The sequence below is a fragment of the Mustela nivalis genome (genome assembly GCF_964662115.1).
Source record: "Mustela nivalis genome assembly, chromosome: 6".
In the NCBI taxonomy this organism is placed as follows: domain Eukaryota; kingdom Metazoa; phylum Chordata; class Mammalia; order Carnivora; family Mustelidae; genus Mustela; species Mustela nivalis.
Window position 1 is genome coordinate 63,108,476 of NC_139025.1, and position 26,245 is coordinate 63,134,720.

Here is a 26,245-nt window from a genome sequence, read left to right on the forward strand (position 1 = left end):
AGCCCGAACAGGACTTACTCTGTCTGGAGAAAGAAAATACATATTTAGTATAAAGAGAAGATATAAGCAATGGAACGGTTGGTTATACATTATAGATTATAATAAATGAAAATATCGAGTGCATTTTCCATGATTAATGGGTGAAAACTGTCATCGCGTACCATGCATTAATCAAGAAAAAATGCACACTTCCCATAGTGGTTAACGTGCAGGCCCATTGTTCAACTTTGATAATGTGCATAATATGCTTAGTATGACAATGAGTTGGGGTAGCTGAAAATTTAGGATGGTTGCAAGTTTGGTGTAGTATTTGGATTAGCATCTTAATCTGTGCCTTGTCGGCCTCATTGCGACACAAGCTATGCATTTTTTTTTTTTCCAAAACTAGCAAAAATACAGATGCATCTTTTTTTTTTGGTAACGTTTTTTTTTAAATCAAGGGTAATGACCAAGGTACCTGCTTAAACAAATACTACCAGCATTCATTAGTTAGGATGGTTACATGTAAAAGAAATGATGCGAGATAGTAACAAATTCAAGAGAAGTTTATTATGAAAATGGCACCTGCGGATGAAAAAATTAAGTTACATAAAGACAACCATGTGTGTGACATGTATGAGAATCTACAAAAGTATAAAAAGAACCCTGTTGTAAATGAAGTATGTACATTTCTGATTTGCAGCATTATCAATGGTCAATGAAAAAAAAAATGTTTCAAAATAAGCCAGGCACTCAGGAAGTTAGGTCCGGTTAGCTTCACACAAAACAAATGTACCATAGCTGTCGCTTTGTAATGTTTTAATTTTTTTTATATATATTGTAGAGTTGGTAACACTGCTAAGATTTTTTACGAACAGAATATCCCTTTCCCCATTATTCAGCTACTTGGCACCAGTCTCCTCATAAAAGTTTTCATATATTTGTACAAGAAATAGTTAAAAACACAGACACAGTCTTCACAGGTAATGAAGTGTTTTTTTTTTCATTTTGTAATTTTAAACACTATGGATTTAGACAGCAGCTGTGATTATCTGTTAGTTTAAATCACCAGAAATCATTTTGACACAACACAGAAACATTTATAAAAGAAAAAAAAAAAAAAAACAACAGCTGTCTAGCTGTTCTTTGTAGCTGATAGGTGCATTCCTTTGATTGTTCAATAGCTAGAGTAGAGCTTCCAAAATTAATCTTTAAATATCCTGACTGGCCTTCTTCACTTTCGAAACCTCCTTAAATCCTTCAAGTAAGCTCACTGGTAAAATTTGTGGCGTTTCGCTTTGTGTACTTATTATTCCACAGTGATGTGGGCCCAACTCTCGGAATCAAAGGTCCTAGAGGAAACCACTCAACACAGTGATATTCAAAGGACAGCCGAATTACAGTATTAGCATTGCACACATAAACAAATATATAGGACAATTCTATATTCCATTATCCCCTCCCCTTTTGTTTTTAAAAAGTGTTGGTTGACCTTTGAAATAATTTTCTGTCTCACTGGTTAATTGCTTTGTATGTATTGCTCCATCAGCCAACCTGTAAGGAAACCAAAGAAAAGCACCCACTGCTTATATAGGTAGAGCACAAGGGACTCTGGGAATGTTAACAACTGAGGCTATATGGCATCAATTTATTTAATATATCTGAGCAGTATTCTTCAGTGCTTCGTGGTGCACTCCAGAAGAAAAAGTCATACCCAGAACTCCACTGTGGGAAAAAAATGGCTCCATTAACCTTGAGCTAGTTAAGAGTCTTTTTATCTCTGAGAATGAAGAAGATTTTGGAGAAGGGGCAGGGTGGGGGCAGGGAGGAGCGATGGGGAAGGGAAAGGGGAAAGGAGAGGGAGGGAAAGAAAGGAAAGGTTGGGAGAATATACACCAGCAAAGCAACAGCAGGAATGTTAAAAAGTGGAACGGAAGATTCACAGACAGTAGAAGCAGCTTAGGGTGACATTACGGAGGAAGGCCACCACACAAAACTCACTAACCCCCAAGAATCACTGATTCACTAGGACTGTAGGAATGGGACTGGACCACTCCGGACTAGAGATAGAGCACAGAGAAGACAAAGGACAAAACAACTACATTAGCTTAGTATATACTGCATATAGCAACACACATTGAAACTGCAATGGGACTGACAGCCAAGGACACGTACACATTGCACACATTACAGTTCTCACATCTGTTATTAGATGCCTTAAAAACAGCTGCCAAAGATGGAGTGGAAGAAGAATTTATACTTGACAGTCATTTGGAGTGTTTGACACTACACTGATTTCTGGCAACAAAGACAAAATAGGAGATTTTTTTTCTTTTTCTTTTTTTTTCTTTTTTTCTGTTTTTTCTTTTTTTTTCTCTTTTTTACTTAATGTGCGGTTTTCAGTTGCAGTTATCTGTTTGAAGCTTATTAACCCATTCTTTAGTTTTAAACCGTACTGGTTTCCACCTAGAAAGAAGAGAACCAAAGGGGAAAAAAAATGTCATCAAATCAAATCAGTCCCCCAGAATACAACCTTCCTTTTTTTTTGTAGCAAGAAATGAAAACAAAAAATTAAAAACATGTTAAATATCTTTTCTTTCTTTTACTCTGAAGTGTTACTGAAGTTGTAAAAATTAGCCTCAGTTAGACTGAGAAAAGGAAAAAGAAACAGCTCAAAAAAAGGCAGTATGTATCTAAACTGCTCCTCAAATCAGTTTGATTGAGTTTTCCAAAAGCCCCTTTAAAAAGGGCTTTACTGACCCATTAAATTTAATGTGAGGCTATGTTTGTTAGTTGGGAGGTAAAAAATTTTAAGTCCTGCAGCAAACGTTAATGAGGGCTTTGTCTTAACTAACCAAGGAGACTGCAGCAGCGGACTCCAGACCAGGACAGAACACATTTTTTTTTTTTTTTTTCCCCAAAACCCAGCCCAGGAGCTGCATTTTGTATGAAGACATTACAGATTAATAAATGATAGCACCATGGTTTTAGAAATTAAGTTAATGTTTCAGTAATTAACATTTAGTCCAACTTTTTTTTTTTTTTAACATTCTAGTCACAGGCCAGAAATTAAGTTTAAGAACCCAAATTATTTTTATGTGCAAGTAAGAAAATCTTAAAATCTTAACCATAAAAAGAGAATTAAATTCTGCATAAAATTCTAAAATACTATCCCCCTATTTTTTTTTTTTTAAAGGAATTAGGAACCAAAACAAAACAAAAGAAAAACCACCCCATTTCATTTGACTTAGTCAAACAGGGCACATTGTTTATGCTTGTCTCTTTCAATCTTGATCATATCAAGATCTTGCTGAAGAAACCCCATGGTTGTCACTTGAGAAATCTCTTGACCACAAGACTGAGTATTCTATGGCAGAGGCATATGCACATTAAAGACATCTTAATAAAGATGCAAAGGAAAGCAAAACAACCCAACACACATCTCAGAAGAAGACAAAATGGCAGGCAACTGGTCATCTGACTCTCTGAAGGCAAAAAATAAACATATCTTTACAGGAAAGAATAAGTCAAGTTAAAGAAAGAGGGGGTGGGACGGGGGTTCGTCGTGGTGAGAGAGGACGCTGACCTGCTCGAATTCAAAGTGCTAGAATTAAAAGGTCTAAACGAAAACGCAGACGATGCCTCCGGGCGGAGCCCTGGCCCGCGCTGGGCGGCGCCTCAGTCCTCCTTGCGCTCCAGAGTCTGTGCCGCGTGGATGCCGTTGCTGTAGACGGGGAAGGGCAGCGTGGAGAAGAGTCCCTCCGCCGTGGTGAACACGTTGCCGGCGGGCATCTGCGTCAGGCTGGCGGCGCTCACGGCGCCCCCGAACGGTCCCGACATGTTGAGCCGGTGCACGTGGTGGTAGAGCATCTCCATGGGTGTCTTGGGGTCGAGGCCGAAGCCGGGGCTGTTAACGTCCACGAAGTTAACAGCGTGCGCGTTGGGCAGCAGGTTGCCCTGCATGGCCAGGGTCACCTCTGCGGGCGCGTAGCGGATGGTGCCGGTGGTGTAGACCCTCTGCGCGGCCGTGCTCGTGGCGGCCAGGGTCCCCGTCACCCTGTGCACCAGCGGGAGCACGACGTTGCCCGCCTGCAACCTCTGCAGCGCCTCCAGGTCCCCAGTGTACAGCAAGGAGTTGGACGCGCTGGGGCCACCCCCGCTGCCGCCGCCGCCGCCGCCAGCCCCGCCCCCGCTGCTGCCCCCGCCGCCACCACCGCCCCCGCCGCCCCCGGGGTGCTTGTCCCGAGGGGACGCCGAGAGGGGGGGCGACAGCGGGTCGGAGGCGACGGGGGCCAAGGCCGAGGTGGCCGAGGCGCCGAACTGAGTCTTGCGGGCGGCAGCGCCGTCGGCGCCCGGCGGGGTGAGGACCGAGTCGGGGATAGCCACGTGCAGCCCCCCGCCGCTCCCGCCGCCCTGCGGGGACGGGAAGTGCTCGGAGCTGGGGGGCTTGGTCATGCTGTAGGGGGACTCGTTCCTGGAGATCTCCCGGTTGGGCGGGTAGTTCCAGATGCTGCTGTCGTTGTCGAAGTTGATGGGTTCCGAGATCTCCGTCTTGATCTTGAGCACCGAGGCACTGTTGGGGGACGACAGCAGCCGCGGGGGCTCCACGAGGCCCGCGTCCAGGCCGCCGGGGCTCGATGCGCTGGACAGGCGCCGGCGGCTGGCGCTGCCGCCCTTCTGCCGTTTCCGCCTCTTCTTGCGCTTCTGGTGCTTGCTGGAGGCCTGCGCGCCCACCTCGCCCGCGCTGTCTGAGTCCTTGGCGCTGTCGGACGTGAGGGACTCGCAGTTCTGCAGCCGCAGGTCGGACTCGCTCTCCACGTAGCGCTCCACCTTGATCTGCATGGGGCCCAGCGCGCCGAAGCTGTCCTCGCCCGCTTTCGGGTTCTCAAAGTCCGAGTGCTCGAAGCTGTCGTCGCTGTCGCGGCTGTCCGGGTTGCTGGAGCTGTGGCCGTCGTCGTTGCAGTTCATGTCGTTGTCGCAGGCGTTGCCGGACTTCTTCCTGTCGGGTTCCGGGTCTTCGCTGTTCTCGGACTGGTTACCCTTCTCGTCGGACTTGGAATTCTCGTTGTCCTCTGTGTGGGGCCAGTGGCCGGAGGTGGCATTGGGGAGAGAAGAGACCAAAGACATCAAATTAGCAGGGCAGGACCCATGTCCCCCTGCGGGGTGGGGTGGGGTGTGGCAGGGCTAGGGAGGTGTGTTGCTCCACCTGAGCTGCTCCCTGACCTTAGTCACCTAAAGCCTGGGTTTTCTCTCTCTTTCTCTCCGGGGGCCTCTATTAGCTGGGCCTTTACTCCAAGTGTGGTCTGTAGACCAGCAGCACTGGCATCACCTGGACGCTTGTTACAAATGCACAATCTCAGCTTTTCACCCAGGCCTGCTAAATCAGATTCTGTATTTGAACAAGATCCCCAGGTGATCGTTTGGCATATTAACATTGGAGAAGTCCTACAAAAATATTCAGGGCGTCAGAGTCAATAACCTGGAATAAGACATTAGTGACACAGAAAAATGATGGTATGCAAGGTGACTTTCTATGGAGGTCTGCAACCCTCCGTGAGTGAATATTTGTTCATTATTGAAAACCACACTCCTAATTCCTGAAGTTATTTTTCTCTGTAGTGCTTAGCCATGCAGGGAATCAGACGGTGCTTATTTTTATTGACTTTGATCTATTCCGGCAACTAGAATATAGGCTCTGTGGGGGCAGGTCATGGAACTGTCGTCTTCTTTTGTTCCCTGCTCCCGCACCACACATAAATAAGGAGCAGAGCCTTTTTATTCTAGAACTTCTGCCCTACTAAAGAACTTTGAAATGAATTTGGTTTAGGATAAGAAAACAGTCAAGATCCTCTGTGCTTTGGCATCTCCTCCTGCTTCCCTGAAGTTATGTCCAGGGTAGAGGGATATGGGCATACAAGCCTGGAGAGCAGGTGCCCTAGGGATGGAGAATGGTGGTGGGCAACCCCTACCCATCTGGCACATTAGAGGGAGAATAGATTTTCCCAATAACGCAGCTTAGGAGACTTAAGGAAGATGCTGAGTTTATGGCTCTGCTGTGGTGCTTTTGGATGGCAGCCTAGACTAGAACCTCGGGCAAACTGTGGAACTACTTCATTTCCATAGAAGAGGTTGGATTAGAAGAGGTTTAGGAGTCTCTGCAGCTGTAAGATTCTGTGAGTTCTGTGCTCCTCCCCGGCTCTAAGAGTGTCTGTGGAATGGGAGTTGGGGATTGGAGGAAAAATAAATTTTTAAATTAACTTTCTTTTGCCCCAGAGAACTACTAGTAAGTCTACTTTCCGAAGATTCATTCACCAGTGCCATTAAGTATCCCGCTTTGGAGGCTCAACCCCAGCTTGGCAAGGGTGTGAATATCTGGGGCTGAAAGATGCAGACTGTCTTAGATGTTACTGTTTAAAGAGCCCAACTCTAGCTAGGGGCTCGGGGTGGGACTCCTTCTGTGTGGCCAGTGGAGGGCCGACATGGAGCAATTGCTAAATCCGTCAGTCTCTATTTGTGTAAAGAAAGCATGTACACATGCATATGTGTACATATACATGACACACACATATAGACACCACGTATGTGTATATACATATATATACATCTATATGTGTGCACAGATGTATATAGGCAGTACGTAAACACACACGTGTGGTGAAAGAGACTCTGTTTCAGTTCAATGTGACCTATGTCTCTGTACCCAGGGAACCGTTGCTCTGCTCCGAGGGCCACCCTCGGGCCACCACCCACCCCTCGCGTTTGGACAGGCAAGCCGTGAGCGCAGAACATGGAGAAGGAGGAATACCTGTAATACCTGAGGTATCTTTAGAGTCTGATTCAGAGTCGGACGTCTCCGAAGATTCCGACGTTTTCTCAGGCAGGTGGGGGAGCTGTGCGATATCCATGGGTGTGTCCTTGTATTCCGGATTACTGCAGGCGGGAGGGAGGCACTCATCAGGAGGGCAGACACCCATTCTCGATGGTCTGCTGTGGACCATCTTCTCCCCACTCCCTGGCCCCAAGTGTCTGGAGTTGAGAGAGTTTAAAAGCCACTGCGAGAAAGCATTTCCCAGCTCCCCATGGGACTTGTGTGGAAGCTGGGATTTTGCACACTGTGGCTACAGCTGCACCCCGCTACAATGGCTGAACACCCACGTGCCACAGGAAAGCCCCTAACAGGCTTTTAAATAATCAGGGAGCACTGGGGGCCAGAGCACTGTGCTGCTTGACATTTGTCCCCGTTGAACACCTGGGGACAGAGGGAGGGTGAGAGGTACCCTCAGCTCAGTCTGTCCATACCTCCTGGTGTGCCCTGTCATCTCTTGGGCTCCTAAGGAGTCCATTGCCTCAGTGCCCTCATCTTGGTTCCTTGATGGAGCTTCTCAGCTGTTCTGAAGGCTCTAAAGTGACTGGGGGTGGGGGAGGTCGTGTGCTGAGCCCTCGGCGCCTAACGATCTGACAGACGCACAGGTGCACCTCGGGATGCATGGATTATGGCTACTGAACTGTCAACACACCCATTACAATCACATTTTCAGCCGCTCATGTGGTGTACACCTGTGGCTTGTTAAGCTGGGACTCTGATTGCAGTGGGGTGAGTCCCAGTGTGAAAGAGGCCCTAACAGAATGGATCTAAGCCCGTTTGCACAAATGGGCTTAATTTTTGTTCTATTTTTAATTCAGAAAGAGGCCTCTTCTGGCAAAGAGAGTTGCATTCGGTCAGTTTGAGTTGGCTATCTTCTAGAAATGCCCCTTGAAGGCCAGCCCAGTGTATGAGCAACATGGGCTCCTGTCATCTCAAGACACAAGGAGAGCCCCTTGCCTTGAAGTGGGAAAAGGCTTCTTCTACCCTACCTGGTGGCTGGCCAATGTCCCTTACAAGGGACGATCATAGATCCGTTTGCTAATCTCTAGTGAAATGCCGATATCAAAGAGCCATGGTTTCAGTAGCTACTCTATAATGGTCGGTGTTGCTGGGAGGGTTAATTCACTAAGATGGATAGTCAGGCATTTGCACCATAGTGTGAATTAGCTTCAGTGGCAGAGCTTTCAACAATCAGATGAGACTAATGGGGGGGACAGTGGCCTTAGCACTTAAGCAGTCTCTGAACACTCTGGAGTCCCTGATTCTAGCAACACATGAGGGAACAGGAAGAAGAGCAGTAGAGGAGTGTTCATTTTGGAACAGGGAGGGAGAGGCCTGAATGGACCTGGAAGAGAGGGATTCTGAGGAGGACGAGGTGGTATAAAAATATCGCTCAGGGAAGAACAAAGGACAGGAATGTGGGAGGAAAAAAAAAAAAAACTTCAGTAAGTTGCTCTTTTGCTAATATTTAGTAGTTGCTATTTTGCCAAGGCCATGTCCTTTTCTTCTGGATCTTTAGCTTATAGACGTGATGCCGATGAACAGAAGACATAGTGCAGTTTCCTTGGCTAATGCCCATCTGTTCTGGTCTCCTTCACAAGTCATTGGTCACCCAACTTGTAGCCTTTTATTATTGAACTCATGGTGAGTCTTTGGGTCAGCTGAGATAGGTCTACCATGTTTGAGATCGAGGTTCTTGAGCCTGAAAACTGGTCTTCCATCCTCTCCCTATGGAATTAGGTGGATGACAATCACCAGACACTTAAGAGTGTGTATCCTTTGATCCCAGGCTAGATAAGGGTGTTGACCCCAATTTCATGGACTAACCTCTCCTTAACCCGTCTCATTGCCTCCATTTGGGGGCAGAGTAGGAAGTCATGGGACCAATGAGGCAGTAAGAAAGATCCAGACCAAAAGAAATCTCCCTGAATGGGAGGGGCAAGCACATGGATGCCGTCAGTACCCTATGTGACCTCAGCGCGGGAGACAGATGTCTTCTAGTCTGTGGTGTCTCTGTTACTAATGCCTGCTTTCTGGTAGTAATGGGTCTCTTTGGCACAACACCATTTTTGACCAGCCAAAGGGTGTTAATGCCACAACACCTTATTCCATTTTCTCTCTGGCATGTGAGTTCTTATAACCTGTATCACACAACGCCACCGTTCCACAAACATCTTGGCAAAAGGATTCCTTGATGTCAGAACCCATCTTGAGCATATCACAAACACAGGGGAAAGTTTGCATGAAAGTCAGGCCTCCGAGAAAGACACACAAAATACACATACTTGGACTTTTAGACAGAATTAATGTAGAGTAGAAGAGGTCAAAGAAGGAAAAAGAAAGTAGATAAATGAAGACTGGTTTAAGTGGTGCACATTAAGGCCCTCTCTAGAGCAATAATCATTAGTGTCTGATTGATATGTTATTGGTAGCAAGCACATTCATGCCTTCGAGTCATCACCAACGCACACGAACACACTCGGAAGCGTCAGTGTGCCGATGAGCTACGGTTGTCAGCATCTCAGCCCTCATTGGCTGTCTCCCAGAAAAACGGGATTCAGGTACTCCCTGTCTTGATTATCAGCCAAAGGGCACCAACTTCCATTCAGAAGACCTACTGGAAGCTTTCCTATTCAGACCATGTGGGGGTCCAGAGTGGTGGGTTTTGGCCAAGAGAAGCCCCAAACTGGAATGACGGCAGTGGGAGACAGCCAAGCTGTGAGCCTCCTCATAGTTTCAGGACAGGATAGGTGGAAAACCTCCTGGAAATTTTGCCCGCAGAAGCAGACCACCTGGGCTGTTGGTCTTGGTTTCCTTTTTGCTTGTTTGACTCCAAAGGTGGGAGGCAGAAGGGGAAGAAGAGAGAAATGGGGCTGTGGACTAGAATTTAGAGAGCTGCTGAACCTAGCCACATTTATGGGTGTCAATCTGAGGGCGCATTAGGATAGCAGTAAAACTAGATGGAGGCCACGTGGCATCGGGCACAAGGAGATGGCTTTCATTTATTCACTGATATCGCCCTGATTTTGGCAAAGCAGTTTCCTCGGCTTACCAAAACCTGAAAGCCAAGGGAATCCAATGTGGTATAATATGCTTAAGATTTCCTGCCTGGGATACAGGTGGGATAAACTGAACCCATGTTCCCATGCTCTTTTGCTTAATTTTCTCAAGGACTGGAGTGCATGCATGCAAGTTCATGGGGTGGAGAGAAGCAGGTGCTTCTTGAATGCATCATCTGTAGACAGAAGTCTATCTTTTTTTTCCCTAGCCTGAACATTTGTGGGAGAAACCAAAGCAGCTTCTCAGAGCTGCCCAAATGTTGACAGACCAAGAATTACTGAAAATGTTGTGAATGTGCCCCGAAGGTCCCCTCCACCATAGCTCTGATCTTTTCCTATTCCTTTGAGTCTTGTGGGAGGAAAAGCAGAATTTCCACATAATTCCACACCAAATACTGCCAAAAGATAATAAAACATGTCAGCTATTAACCACGGGCTGCATATTTTATAACTGACACAGAAATGAGAAAGAATTAGAAAATATACCTAAGAAGATAATTCACCCAGATGATATTCTTCTCATTTGCGTTCTTGGCATTAATAGCTATGGTGGCACTAGACTGTATCCAAATATATCCTCCGTTCTTCTGCATCCAGCGGTAGTACTTCGTCACACACTGGCCCTTATTCAGCACTGGGGGCAAAAACAAAACAAAAACACAAGGCATTGCGTATTAAGACGGGGACCAAATGATTATCATCTCGGCAAAACGGCGAGCTTAGAAGGGGGAGGTCCCTTGCTAAGCCAGGGGTGCCCTTCTGTAAGCTTAATGTAGAATGCCATTAGCAGGACAAATAAAATCAACAATTCAGTGGAGCGAGGGTTACTAGCATTTGGAGCAAGACTTGATTCCGTTCTGGGCAATCATGGTGTGAAAGGAAGAATAAAAGGACTACGAATCTTGTTGGCTCCCAGAATACCTAATGTAGTGTGGATATTGTCAATGGGTTTGACGTCAGACGCTAACAAAGGAAAATCTGTATGTGATTTATTCATAGCTGCGAGGTAGATCTCTTTGAGATCCCGGATATTTGAATGGTTCCGAAGATGCTTTACCCCCTGTCTTTGATCATTTCACCTCAGTGCAAGCAATACCAACCAGTGTCCCAATACATCTGCTCCTTTTGATCTTGCCGAGCAGAATTTATAGTCTGCCTATGAACGAAATTTACATTGGTCAGTCAGGGGAGATTCTGGTGAGACTTCACTGACTGTTGGAGCAAAAGAAATCCCCCAACCAAGTCAGAGAGAAACCCTGGCCTAAGGGAGGCACGGAATTGATTTGGCTAGAGCCAAATGGAGTGACAGCTCCACACAGCCTCTGAAATATGGCCCCAAATGAAGGAACAAGTAAAAACAATCAGTAATGTGAAACGGTGCCATTAAATACCCACTGAAGGAGAGCTTTAAAATGCAGATGTTAAAAATGATACTTTAACCAAAATCTTGCCAAGTTGAAATTGATTTGATTTGTATCTGGGTACTCCTGAGCTAGTAAAAGGGGAAAGTGCAGTAAATCATCCCCTGAAATAAAGTGCTATGGAAAGGAATGGTTTAAAAGGATGCCGGAAACGTTCAAAACCCGCTGTTATGACTTGGCTAGGGATCGCGGGGACTCCACACCCCCGGAAAGCGCGCCAGGCGCTTGGCCACTAGAGGGCAGTGTGCACTCGTCCACGTTGCCCACTTTTTGGCATGTCCTTGTCTCCGTCTGCTAAAATGAAAAACCTCTAACTGCTGTAATAAATTTGGCTAAATTAGCTGCTAAATGGTTATCTCAAGTAATATGTATTTGCATTAATCATCTTGCTCTAAACCAGAACAAGCCAGAGTCCTAAAGACGTAGTAAATTCATATTGTCCATTTAATTACGGCTAATAAGTGCTTCATATACAATAGTTTCATGAAGTACATTTTGATTTTTTTTGGGGGGGGAGTGTTGGATGGGTAAGGGGAAGTCACTTTGGAAAAGAGCCGTGTTTTAAGGCTGTGGAAGCTCATCCCGTCACGTCTGAGTCGCTCTTCGTGGCTCCAAAAGTGATCCAAGGTCCCCCTCCGCATCTTAGGTCCGGAAACCTAGAAGCTCCAGCGCTTGTCACCCCTTCTCCCTTCGCCCCACGACGCGCTCAATGCGTGGTTGTAAAATTTAATAATTATGCCTTCGCAGTTGCTTGAGAAAGATTTGCTTTGACGAGGGCTTCTCATAGTGGCCAGCTCTGTTCTGAGGCTGTTCAGTAGTTTGGGGTATTTTTAAGGCCCGGAACTGTCATCTTCTCCCGGCGGCGAGGCTCCACAGGTAGCATTGTATTCTCCTTTTGTAGGCGATTGTAAGTTCTGCCATTCTGCATGCATGGCTTCCCAGGCTACAAAACTGCGTGGTGAAGCTGAGAGCGGCAAAGTACTCAGTCTGCCATACAGCTCTTCTGTCAAATCGTTGTTGCATGCAACAAGACGTGCTTTTATTCAAATCCTCTCAACCTGGTTAACTGTTAATAGAGGGAGGACGGCGGAGGAAATTCTGCCCACTGTGTTCACCCAGGGAAAGGTAGAGCGTCCCCAGTGGTGGCTGGTGGAAGGTTCTGTCTGCCGTTGTCTCTGGACTGAGGGATAATTGCAAATATCTACGGTTTTTAACGAGGGCAAAGAGATGAAGAGGCCGCTCTTGGATGCTCACGTGAAGAAAACGCTGAGATGGCAGGTTAGCCAGATCGGCCCAGCCAGGCTGGGGATTCCGGACTGGACTCTGACTATATATAGGCAAAATTAAAAAAAAAAAAAAATTACCCCCAGGTTACAGTGCATAGAAAGGGGAGAAGTAAGAAAGGAATTCTAAAGTTAAATTAGAATTGGCAGAATCAACATAAAAATCCACCCCCCTATTCCTTATAATACTTTCTCTGGCTTAAAAACAAGAAACAAACAAAATCTCAATTCTGAAATGCATAGCGAGTAAAACATCTGGCTCCTTGGTGAGCTCCATGTATGTGCCATGAAAGGGGCTGCAAGACTGATGTGGTGTCGTCTCTTGGAGCTAAGGCGATATGGCTCTGTTTCCCGAGAATAAATACAGATTTATTAGGGCCCAATAATGCAGTCTTCCTCATCACGCAGGCCAAGATGATGGCCTCGCTAGCAAGGAGAGGCTAGGCTCTCTTTAGCAAAGACAGGAGTCTAACTGGGATAGGCAGGGTTGGTAGGTCTCTGTGTGAGGAAGTGGTTGTGGAAGGAGTGCTGAGGAAGGGGACCCCCTTGGGCTTCTTGGGGTGTCAGGCAGCTACTTGGGTGCCTTGACTTGCTGTGGAGAATGCCACAGAGCAGGTCTGGGAGCCCAGCGTGGTCCGCTGAAGAAAGGAAATTTCACCAGTTCCATTCCCTGGCCCAGCATGACAAACGACTCCTAAGAGGTGAAGGCACATTCTGGCCTAGACACAGATCTCCGCTCTTTTCGGAGGACTACTGTTTTCTGAACGTGACCTCCACGTGTCAGTGGGAAGCCAGACAGGGAGAGAGAAGGTGCCAAGTTAGCTCCCACTACAGCAGGAAACGGGGACCAAAATATTGCCCTCATTGTTTTTGTTTTCCAGAAGGTCCCATAAGAAGAAGTCACAATGGAGTTTTGCTTCTTTTAACATGAACAAGGACTCATTTTTGCTTGGGGCTCTAGAATATAAATTTATGACTTTGGGATGAAGCTTCGTTCTTTAAAAAAAAAAAAAAAATCATACTGGCAAATCAGTTGGATCATTCCAGCTGCGCCAGAGGCAGGATCTGACAGCTTTTCCTGAGCTCATGTGGTCCTAATCAGCTCAAGAAGAAAAGCCACCTTGGTGCCAGTTTGAAAGAGATTTTTAGTTTGTAATAAATTAGACAACTTGAAAAAAAACACAAAAACTTTTCCAATTCGCTTTAATCCAGTGGCTGTTGTTTTTATTTGTGCGTTTTAGATTTAGATAATGGAGTGAAATGAGAGAATGCCTGTGTCAGGCAATTTCCTAAAATCCCCTTTGTGGGGAAAATCCGAAAAAAGCACGTTGTAACTTACTTGATATGGAAGTCCTTAAAAAATAGCTAATTGTCCCTTGAAAAGAGATACACAGTCATCAAACCAAAGAGCTGCAGACCAAGTTCATAACAATGTGCTCAAACTATAAAGAGCAGAAGCAGAGAGAGAAAGAAATTTTATATGTGGGTCATATTTTTAGCTTCATACGTCTGAGTACTTTCAACACATAATGTGGCATCTTCTCTTTGATTTATCTCAAAGTTTGCTATTTGGTGTCCCCAACTTGGTAGAACAGCCCGTGTGCCCCTCACCGGATTCGCTGGTCACATCACAACCTCTCTAGAATTATATCATTGAGGTTGTACCATAGGAATTAGTTTTCTTTAGGGCTCTCCCAACATTTTGATAGCCTTACTGAGGTTATACAGGATAATTATGAAGGTACAGGATGGATGGACACGGGTTTCCCAGGTTCACATACAATCTCAAATGGTCCCAGGGGTCATGCTGAGCGCCTCTGCTAGCACGCGAGAACTTGTTTCTTTTACTCTGAAGTCTAGGGCATAACCAATTATTCTTGGCTGCTCCTGGTCTGAGGAGAACCAAGAAGCTGTCATCAGCACCACCCCACAAGCAAGCTAAAGGTGCTTTGAGTTACAGGCTGTGCTCTTTAGAGGACAGGGGTGACCTCATCTTTGTGAGGAGACTATGTAACAAAGAGACGTAAATCCTCCTGGCTGAAGTGTTCCAGTCCTGTTCATCTGACAATTTTTGGCTATTGGCATTAAAACCCCACCCACCCCCAATGGTGAAGGGAGTGACCAATAGAGCTCAATCAGAAGAAACCTTCAGGGAACTACCATTTTAGGACACGTGACCCGTTATGCCAAACACACGTCCCCCCCACAAAGGACCGAATGCTCTGTGCTATTGGATATCCTTAAAAAATATCACCGGGCCTCTTGGTTTGAGCTTAGCAGTAGGCATTCAAGAAATGTCCTGCCTTTGGAGGAGAACTTCTCTCCTCCCAAACCTGATGAACTCCGGCCGAGGCACACATCCATGGCTTTGCACGCAGCCACCAACAGAGGGACTTCAGTCTTCCTTGGGAAAACTTTGTCCCCAGGAATAGACCACTGACTGAAAGGACATAAAGGAAGCCTGTGTCTGTGGCAGGAACATAATTCTGTTAGTAAATCAAAACAAATCAGTACAAGTTTGCCTTCAGAAATATGGAGAAAAAAAGAGAACATGGTCTCTTCCTGTTGGGCTGTTCCACCAAATCAAAGCCAAAGATTCTAAATAGTGAGTTGCTTGTGTCTTAAAAAGAAGGAAGCAGTCTAATTCAGTTTGAAGAGGGGACGAAGAACACATATCAAAAGCGGCCTTTTAGCAAAGTGTCTCACAAAAGGACATTTTAGTGGTTTGCATATGCATTAAAAAGCGGCAATACTTGGCGTATTCAGGTAAGTATAGAATAAATAGGAAATGGTGAGATCATCGGAGATCGCACACTTCACATTCACACAGCTGAACAAAGAGCTTCATTATCGTCATGGCGATAGGAGGACGCATCTGCGGCGCCATTCACCCCTCCGTGAGGTACCTTCACCAGTGGCTGTGGAGAATGGAGAGGGGGTGTTTCTCTCAGGATCTCAAATATTATTTCGGGATTCACTAATGTGGAGTGCGTGCAAGTAACGGGGGTGTGTGTGTGTGTGTGCGTGCGAATCACACCTTCCTACTTAATACCACAGTTGGGTGCTTAGCTGTAGCCACTGGTTTCTTTCTACATTCACAAAACTGGCAGATGAAACATGAAAAAGAATACTGACTCTTTAATCTCTGCTTCTCCACCTAAGGCCCAAGGCAGGCTGACAGGGAACTTCATTCTGGAAACAGGACTTTTTTTTTTTTTTTTTTTTTTTTTAAATTCTGGATTACTTTTTCCTCTGCTTTTGAAAACTGTGGGCTATAGGGGAATGAACCTGACATAGACTTAAAACAGGAACAAGTTTCTTTATCTCCGAGTTAGAGTCCTTGATGCTTACAGGAAGGTCATTTTCAAAACCCACAGGAGAAACAGTATTAGAGGCAGAAACTGTGCATTAAATGCTTTATTTACTTGCAATAGAGACAGTTTTTCATTTAGAGCTGCTCATAGGATCAGCCCAGGCTTTGATGCTGTGCAGACTTTCCTATAGATTTTGCAATTAGTGAGCTAGATGTCTTAAATAGCAGGCATCCACAAATTGGTTTTTAGTTTTTTTTGAATCCATGTGCCGGGCAATATTTGGTGAAGTTTAATGATATTTGATACTTAATGTGAGTTACGAGCTTGAGGACAGAAGACTGTGGATGTTCTGTGAATAAGTATGCATCATCTATGGATTTTCCCCCTAATACACTAATGACAGGCCCTGCTCGAATCGCTATCCGTGTGATTTATAACCTTAGAAGAGGTTTTTTCCTATACCACTGCCAATTGATAGATTTTTATTAACTGTTAATATTGAATCATGCAGAAAACTTTTCATTGATTTAGGACATGTCAATTTGTGAAGTTTAAAAAATAAATTCCTCTTTTCTTCATGATAACGTACTGAATTGGAGACCAAGCCTTTTAAACACCGATGGTATCTTGTTCTAGGACAGGAAAAAATCAGTGATGGTTGGCATGAGTGACATTTGAGATCTCAGATTTTTTTTTTTTTTCAAGCTGTTTACAGTTCTGCTGGCGTTTCTGTACCACTAATTCCTGACTTTCTTGACCTAAAATAGTTAAGGACAGGGTGTTTCTTAGCCCTTACACTTTGTTGGTGGGAAATGGGGGGTAAGGATTTGCCATATAAAGGGAAGCAGTGAACTCTTCAGCAGGGAATTAAGAAAACTTGATGGCTAGGAGCAGAGGGAAATGGTGGATTTATTAACTCATTCAATAAATATTCTTTTGAGTGCCTACTTACTCCATGCCAGGCCCTGGAGGATCTCCAAGTATGTAAAGATTGGCTGTGAGCCTGTCCCACTATTAGTCTCAGTCATGTAATCCCATTCCCTTACTAGTGATTGGTTTACATTTGGAATATGGTGAAATAGGGGAGAGTTGAAACCCATGGGGAGGTCTCTCTTTTTGGGAACTGTTGGGGAAGTTTTCTTCATCCTGAAAACAGGACTTACCTCCATTTGCCTTTCTTTCTTTCTTTTTTTTTTTTTTTAAGATTGTATTTTTTTTTTTTTTAATTGATTTGACAGACAGATCACAAGTAGACAGAGAGGCAGGCAGAGAGAGGAGGAAGCAGGCTCCCTGCTGAGCGGAGAGCCCAACTCAGGGCTCATCCCAGGACCCTGGGATCATGACTCCAGCCGAAGGCAGAGGCTTTAACCCACTGAGCCACCCAGGCGCCCGCATTTGCCTTTCTATGGGAGACAGATACTTAACTACTTTCACTAAGACACTTACAACTGTGATAATTCCTAGGGAAAGCGGGTTGAGGGTCTGAAAGTATGGGGGTCTGACCTGGCCTGGGTGAATTCTTCACCTCCTTTAAAAAATGAAGTATTGAGCAAGGTTAAGCTGGAACGTAGGGAGAACTAAGAAAAGATGAAAGGATGAGGTTGGATCTTTGTTTCAGATTTATTTTATGTCTCTCATGGACCCTGTGTTTCTGCATAAGGTCATTTTATGAGGGTCACTAAACATCTTTAACATGAAATATATACGTGGTGAGGCACATGTATCCAGAAACTAGTGTTGGCAAAAATCAAGAGTATTGAAAGGAGCCTAGACACGTGCCATTTGTGCCCCTGTTGTGCAGATTTTCAGAAATCCAAGGACTTTGTTGTGAAAATGTGTCAGATTCTCCCAGGTAGTAGCAGTCACTGTTGGGTGTCCACTGAATGGCTATTCCTTTTTTTTCCAATTTTATTGAGAAATAATTGACAAAGGTCACTGTGTGTGTTAAACACACAGCACGATGGTTTGATTTCCATATATTATGAAACCATGACCACAAATGGGTTCAGTTAACCTTCATCTTCTCATGTAGGTAAAAAAAAGAAGGGAAAAGAAGGATAAAGGAAGAAAATGTGCTCCTTGGGAGTCCTTGGGATTGACCTGAACCACTTTCCTAGATCCTGTGGCAGTGTCAGGGGCAGTGCTCACGCTGGGGAGGAGGGAGGAGAAAGCAGCACTTCTTCCCGGATCAGGGACCTTTCCAATTCCTGGGGGGAGAACCTTTGATTGTTTAAGTCAGTCACGGTCACTGCATCCAGTGTGTGGCTCAGGCTTGGACACTTGGTGAAATGCTGGACAATGGGACATGGTGTGGGGGGCCGGGGGAGCTCTCTCTCCTGGAGGGCCACGATGAATATTTCTTTAAAAAATGAGCACAGAATAGTGATGGACCCATTCCTGACTTGGGACATTGTCTTGTGAGGGACTGGTGATGGATAGTGCTACAGCTGTCTTTTGATCATGAGGAGAAACTGAAGACGAGTACAGAGGAAGTTGACGTCATTTTTTGCTTGTGTTTTCTGTCCCTTGGAACTGAAGGCATTCTAGTCAATGTGCCCCACCAAAAATTCTAGGAAGCCAGAGGGGATACAGAGTTCATAAAGAAGTTTAAATGACCTGATCCTTAATTAGTGCTAAATTTATGGGAAAACCATTGTATGCTAAACACATATACAAATTAAATCACTGTCCCTCATCTGTGTTAAACAAGGAAAAGTTGGAGGGTTTTTTGTTTTTTGTTTTTTTTTTTTGAGATAGGCAAGGTATCATTACATCAACATTTTAAGGAAAAGAGTTATAAAACTTCACCAGCATTTTGTTCTTAATATTGTATAGAGTACAAAAAGTGATGGAACTGATTTTATTTTGCTTGATTTAGGTTAAAATGGATGTCTTAGAAGTATTTTTTTTCTGATTATGCTTTATAAGAGCAATGAGGGGGTTAATTTCTCTGAAATATCAGGTATTCTTTTTTATGACCATAAAAGCGTCTACTAACTGAAATAGTAAGAAGGAAAAGCCCAGGGATCCACATTAGGGTTGTATTAGAAAATATCCGTCCCATCGAAGTTCCCGCTTACTTCCTGGGTAGAGAGGAAAGACGGTGTACTGCTGGATTCTGTGTCCGTTTATGTTCTTCTAAGCCTGGAATGTCCCTGACCCTGCACCTCTGCCCATCTCCTGCCACCCTGGCTTCCTGCCATCCTCTTTTAAGATGGGGTGTCTCTGGAATTTCTTGTCCACCCCCCCTTGTTGCCCCACTCCTCACCCCCACCCCAATCTCTGGGATATCTGTGTTTTATCCATCTCAATAGTCCTCATTTGATGCTACCTTTTCAAAATGGGCTATTTTCATGCTATCTTTTCTACCAGTACATAAGCTCCTGGAAGGTAGAGACCACACCTTAGTTATTGTTCAAACCTTACTGCAATACCACAGAGCTCTGTGTACAGTACGTACGCACAGATGTTGGATGAATTGGACAGGGAAAATGTTACTGTTTGTCTTCACACACGGAAAAAGTACGTGGAAAAATATTAACCTGGGGGAAAAAACTGAAAGACCTCCTTTTGTTTATGAGTTGATTGTTACTTCTATTTATACTCTAACAGCTTTCTCCACTGATGTTCAAAACCCTGCACTTTTGTAAAGAAGTCCATCTCTTTATCAAGTAATCACCTACTCAGTGAACACTGCCTCAGGGCCAGTTTGCTACTTGTATTTTACTGGTATTCACAACATTCAGATTACAGGAGGGGAATCTTAAGCCCCCTAAGATTGTTAGTCACTTTGTATTTATTTTTACTTAATGTACAAGAATGCCTTCGAAATATCAGTTTAAGTCCGTCCTCAACCAGTAACCCGCATGGGAGTCTTCTAGGGAGCTTGTTAATTGCAGGTCTGGACTCTGTAAGCTGGGGGTGGGCATTTCTATAATGCGGTGGCACAAGGACACTCAGCTGATAGGCCCTCGTTGGGCTCTGTTCTTATGTGCCTATCTTTAGCCTGGAAAAGCCAAAATCAGTATTTTCCCCAAAATGGAAAAACAAAAAGATGAAGATAATGCAGGTCATTCACTTCTGCATAAAACCCTGACTTTATTTTGTCTCCCTGTGACTCTCTTTTTTTGGCTGATGGACAGGCACATGATGCGGGCTGACCTGGCTTCTGAAAACCGTCTGACATGGTAGCTGTGATGCGTATCTTCTTTCAGTGGCATTTTCACATTCATACAGAGGAAGAAGAGAAACTCATTTGCTTTGGGGAAAATGTCCAGCCAATGATCGGGTTGCAGCTAAATCCCTGAAGGCCCGGCCCCAAGAAAGCCCAAGTAAGATCCTAGAAAGAAGTACCCTAGGCTTTCTGCTCTTGGCCCACCCACCAAACTTTGTGCCTTCCTCTCTCCCCCCACCACAGCTTCCTTTCCCCTGTGCGGCGGCTGCCTCCCCAGATCAACAATTAAATTCCCCCTTTGTTTGCGTGGCAGATGACAAATGCACGGAGGACATCTTGTGTTTCCGAGGCAGGCAGGGCACTTACTTTGATTGATGCGCGGTTGTGGAAAAAAATGAGCTGGGAAGGAATTACAATGGAGGGCCTGCAGACGGGAAGGGGATATACTAATTAGTCCTGCATTAAGCAGTCGGCTTGCATTTGGCGATGAGATGCCTTCAGGAGGGAAGTGTAGGGGTTATTGATGCAAAACAGTGTGCAACGCGTTCTGCCAGGTAGCTGGGCATGACTTTTGTTAAGGAGGATAGAATTTTGTAATTAAGAAATAAAGACTGAGGCTAATGTTTATATATTTTTTTAACATCCCCCAAATATATTGGGTGGGCCATGCCTTTTAATTCTACAAGATCTCACAGACAAGCTGCAGGTCTTTCTGCCTTCTGAAATAACTCTCGCAGAGTTTCATTATCCTGGGTAATGTCCTAGGAAGGGAAAACTGCAACCACTTCTAGCATTTCTGGCTCCTTTTTCTTGGAAGTCCCATAGTGGCAGAGCCTTGAGCCTTGCTAGTGGAGCACAACCTTCTAGAGAGAAGGGAAGTCTCACTTCGCCACTCTGTCGAGGTTTTAGAATCGTGCATTTGAGCTGGAAAGGTCCCCGGGGATATTTCAAGATAAGTTGAGCAACTTCTACAGACAAAAGTCTGGATGTTTCTCTGTTTGGTTCAGCATTTGTGGTCTGCCCTTCTATATGTGCGCTTTCAGCAGAGTGGTAGACAGGTGCGCTGCTCTTGAATGCTCGAGCTAAGAGGGGTGTCAGACTCAAGGGAGATCTGACTGGTCATCTGAGGTCAGTACCTCCTGAGTCCTGGAGGACTGGAGCCTGATAGGCCAAGATGCTCAAATAATTCCTTAGATGAGTAGTCGAGAATTCAAACCTCAAAATGTTGGTTGGGTCAGTTCGGACTCGAGAGTCAGTGACATTGGGTTCAATGACTTCAGTAGGGTGGTGTAAGAAAAAAAAAAAAAAAAGGAAAAATCAGAGCTCTTTGGTCACCGTGTGAAAGAAGAGGTCCTACAACCCCATTGGTTTTAGAATCCCAGTATAATTTCACTCACCCACCATGTTGGTACAGATAATGCGATTCTTAGTGATTCTTTATGTTGAAAGCCAGTGAACTATCGGGCGTCTCATGTTAACTTAGTGGGAGAGTGAATGGTCCAAAGTTCTTGGTTCAACTGATGGAAGTTGTCAATTCCTGCTGCAGCTGATTCCCTTTTACTTTCCTTATTCTAGAGACAAGTTCATCTATGGATTTACAGATGCCTATGCTAGGAAAAAGATATAAGTGATAAAGATTGCATTTTGAGTTATCAAAGACTATAGAGTCTTTTAAACTTTTATCTGTAAACTGGAGCATAAGACAGATATCAAAATATCAGGAAATGTTATCAGCTGGCTAAAACCTGTCTTTCTTGCACAGAAACAGGAATAGCTCTAGGAAGAAAAGCTAAATAGTTAATGTGGTTTATTTTTGAACCGTCCCTTTGTTTTAGAATTCTATCTTATTCTTCAGCTGATTCTATGTCACCATGACCTTCTCCTGCCAAGAAGGTACAGTCGAGGCATCCTTCGTTAACAGCCTACTGCTTTGGACAGGAGGATCCTGTGCTTTTTGCCTTTTCTTCTAGTGTTTACACAACCAAGACTTATTACATGCTCTGTCATTTTGTTTCTGGGCTGGCTTTGGTTTGAGAATTAGGTAAACATCAGACATTCCATCACACAATTTTAGACTCAATCTTACTTTATAATGATGTTAATGTTTATTGTACAAAGCGAGACGCATTTGTATATTTTAGCATTTTATTTCAGTCACAGAATGCAAAACCTGACATTGGCATCAGTTTGATTTGTGTGTGTGTGTGTGTGTGTGTGTGTGATTGAAGATATTAAGCACTACAAGAATGTTGAAATTTCAATCTGATTAGGATCAAAATTCTTCAGGATCAAAACACTCCTTTTCCTCCCCCTACAGTTTTACTAATTGTGTGCTACTTGACATTGTGGAGTTATTCCACAGCGTGATAGCTAAATATGTGAAGTGTATTTTACTGTGCAGAATTATCAGCTCATTTTATTTGTTTTTCATGTGTTTGAGGTTATTAAAAGAACTTAAAATTAGAAGTCGTGTGGATGAGTTGAAAGAGTGAACTCAATCATTGTTAGGAGGCTAAATCATAAAGCAATAGCCAGTATGTCAATATCAAGTAATGAAAAAAATCACAGAATTTAAAAGCATACCTTCTCTGTTTATTAGTTGGCACGATACCAGAAAAATTAGGTGACTAGCACAATAGTGAATGGTGGAGTTGTTTATTTTCAGCACTCTCAAATTATTCTGGTTACTGAAAATGAGATAAAAGTAAATCGGAAAGAATGGCATCAAGCATATTTGTTGGAGACCTTTGCTTCATGGGAAGAAATGAACTGCCCTAGCTCACTGTTCCTGAGGAATTGTGTTTCTTCAAGCTGTAAATCAAATCCCAGAGAGATAGCATGACGTTTTCCAAATAATAACTGGGGATGACATAGTTCTTTTTTGTCAGCACTGGGTTTCTGAAGTTAGACCTCAATTAAGATTCCAAAATGAAAAAGTACCCTTCTCTCCCCACACACATGGTCCACGGCAGGGTCCCAAAGACAATATATTCATTTTTAAAGCCTGGATCTCTGGCATATGTTGGTCCAAAAATACACTTGGAGCTTCCTCCAAAGATCTCGAGTTTTTCTCCATCTTTTCTAAATTCCCAGCTACAAAGAACCTGATGTTTCTTTTCAGGAAACAGCATCATTTTTTTCCCCCAATTAATTGAAGAGCCATCTGCTTCTGCCATGCACAACACCCATTCATTCTTAGCAACAAGTGTGTTCCCTAAATCCCTGGTGTGCAATACCACGGCACGCATTCAGTGCTGGGAGTAGAACCTGCCGTAGAGCAGCCTCGCAGGCAGGCTTTTCCCAGAGATGTGATACATACAAAATCTGACACTGAACTTGGTCCCATGTCAGTTGCTAATGCAGGGTTAAAAAATGCTGCAAGACGCTCAAGCTTTGAGACTCTGCCTGACTGAATGTCTTGGCATTATGCTTTTGAAGATGGTAGTCTAAAAATGAGCAAAGGGCAGGAAAGACCTGAGACCACTCTCCTCAGCCACAGCAAGAAAAGGGAGAGGAAGTAAATATGAAGGCCACCTGGCTAGTGTCGCTAGAGGAAAACTTGACCGTCAAGGTATAGACTCTTACTGGTGGCACCTTGCATGTATTTAAAGTCAGAGTTCAGAACTGGGTTTAGAACCTTCTGAGAGGATGAGCTCGTCAGACCCTCATCTTTCGGAGGAAGAGACTACTGGTCGGTTATCAAAAGGACCTCTGGTTGGAAAAAGGGCAGCCTTTTCCTATGAGATTCCGCAGACCAGTGCCTTGTGCCTTATGGGATTGTCAGAGCCCTTCCACACACAGTGGCAATAGCCCACTGAGTCTGGTGAGGGAAGGCTGCATGGGATGCTTTGTGGGAGTTTTGGCTTAGACCCGGCCAGAGCACGGTTGGTCCCTCTGTCTTTTTTTTTTTTTTTTTTTTTTTAAAGATTTTATTTTTTTATTTGACAGAGAGAGATCACAAGTAGGCAGAGAGGCAGGCAGAGAGGCAGGCAGAGAGAGAGAGGAGGAAGCAGGCTCCCTGTGGAGCAGAGAGCCTGATGCGGGACTCGATCCCAGGACCCCGAGATCATGACCCGAGCCGAAGGCAGTGGCTTAACCCACTGAGCCACCCAGGCGCCCCGGTCCCTCTGTCTTTAAATGCCAAAGAAGTCATCTCGGAGGTCAGCTTGTGGGTCAGGAGCTGGGAATCAGACTTAAAGAGCTGAGATGAGTCTTTCTCTCTCTCTCTCTCTCGGGAGTGTTCCTCAGAATAACCCCCTTTCCAGAAATACAGTGAAAAGACACCACCTTTGAGAGCGGCTGTGGACACCCGATGTGCTCTGCCCCTGTGCCCCAGCTTCCCCCTTGCCCCAGTTTTGCGGTCCGTCAAGTAGGAATCGCTGTAGGCTCTGGTCTATTTGAACTTGCCTTCTCCCACATATATCTTCAAACAGAGACCACAAATTTCAGCGTGGAGCTCGCTCTCTAGAAAATGAAAGGGTCAAGGAAGCACTTAAAGCAGAGCTTCCCCCATCACTTCATGGGAGAGAGAGCACGAGAGACCACAAAACCTGGGGCAAGGACCCAAAGATCCAGCAATTTCTGCGGGCCTGAGTTCCAACTTCCAATCTAATTCCAACACCAGTTGAAGTGATTTACGTCTCACTTTTTCTCACTGCACACTGACCGTCATCTCAAATGTACACACGAGACATGAAGGGAGAAATCCGCCCTGAAACCAAGCAAGCATCCGAGAGACTTGACACGAGCCAGGCTGTTCCCATGCACAGGGGCTACTTACGGTCCAAGTGACTATGCCTGATGCCTTCGACGTCTTCAGCGTGGATGAAGTGGTAGCATCTCTTCCCTACGATGTCTACAGGGGTTAGATCCATATAATCACTAATCCTGCAGAGAGAAGAACACAGGCTGGGATTCAGTGGGGGCAGGGGGGGCGGGCAGGAAGTCCAGAAATTGTTCAATGACTGAGAAACAAGTCCCCTTACAGTTTTCCTTATACTGGGGGTACCCATCAGGAGGTGGCACTTTGAGGGAAAACCCTTTCCGGACAGAGAAGATAATTTCTTCAATGGGTATCGGACTTTTTTGAAAATAGGAGATGTGCTCGATCCAGCAACTGCGTTTAAGTCATGAGACAGGTTTTTCTTTTCTTTTCCTTTTTTTTTTTTGGCATCAGAATACGCATTTGGACAACATAATTCCATGAAATTATTGAGAATCAGTAACAATGCAAGATCCTCATTAGAGGCCAAGATAATTCAAGGTTACGTAATAAAATAAAAACATGTTATGTTGATACCAAATGATTAGAGACACCTTTCATTTAAACAGATTGGTCTTCTATTGGGTATTTCCATGAAAAAAGGGCTTCAACCGCTTCTTGGCACAAAGTCCAAATTGGCATTCAAGGGATATAATTTAAATGCTGAGACATACAGATGCCTGGGGGTATTATCTTTTTCAGTCTTAGTCATTTGGGAGCTCGGCTTTCACTCCTGGCCCTTTTAACTGGTACTTTGTGGTGGATTCCACACAGAAACTTTTAAACCATTGTAGCAGCTCTGCAGGCTTGTGCGAGGCAGTACGTGTGTGTAAGCCTGTGTCATTGATTGTCCAGACGTCAATGTCCTCGGGCAGGAGCACAGAAAAATAGAATGGCAATTGGAAAACAGGTTGGGGGAATCTGCCCGATTTACACAAAGACGTCAACATGCTTATTATCGTCCTCCCTGTCCAGGTACAGATTGGTTTGGGGCGGTCCAAAATAGAATATATCTTCTGTTTAATTTATTCTCTTTACCATCCCTGTGCTTTTTATCGTTTAGGGCTCACACTCGCTCTAAATAGGAGTGAGTCTTTAGAAATGACATGTTTCAGAAACCTGAGAGACCATGGTCGGAGAGCTCAGTCTTGACCCCCCCTCACGGCAGGGGAACTAAACCAAACTGCACCGAACCGAGCCAGAATAATGGGGAATATAATTAAAAGTTACTACCCAGGGAGTGGATTTCTCGACATCTAATGTTAAATATTAAGTAAGATTTTTGGCCAGACTAGAATTCTTGGTAAGCCAAGGTGAAAATGGGACAATATAAAGAGTTTTGTTAACGCCATGGTTTTCTGGTACAAAGCAGATTAGTTGGTGTTTTC

The 26,245-nt window shown here is 44.6% G+C and overlaps 1 protein-coding gene across 16 annotated transcripts in view; it reads right to left on the bottom strand.

Moving 5' to 3' along the window:
* Window positions 1–527: 527 nt before the first annotated feature.
* Window positions 528–26,245, bottom strand: part of NPAS3 (neuronal PAS domain protein 3) — an 845,929-nt gene continuing 820,211 nt past the window's right edge. For 11 of the 16 annotated variants that reach the window (XM_082737849.1, XM_082737862.1, XM_082737859.1 and 8 more), the window contains 4 exons: window positions 24,876–24,982; window positions 10,390–10,537; window positions 6,785–6,909; window positions 528–5,051 (listed from right to left, as the gene is read on the bottom strand). In XM_082737849.1, the coding sequence (XP_082593975.1) occupies window positions 3,658–5,051; window positions 6,785–6,909; window positions 10,390–10,537; window positions 24,876–24,982 (1,774 nt within the window). In that variant the 3' untranslated portion in view covers window positions 528–3,657. The remainder of the gene's footprint in view (window positions 5,052–6,784; window positions 6,910–10,389; window positions 10,538–24,875; window positions 24,983–26,245) is intronic. The other 5 variants (XM_082737861.1, XM_082737860.1, XM_082737857.1 and 2 more) reach the window with 1 other exon arrangement.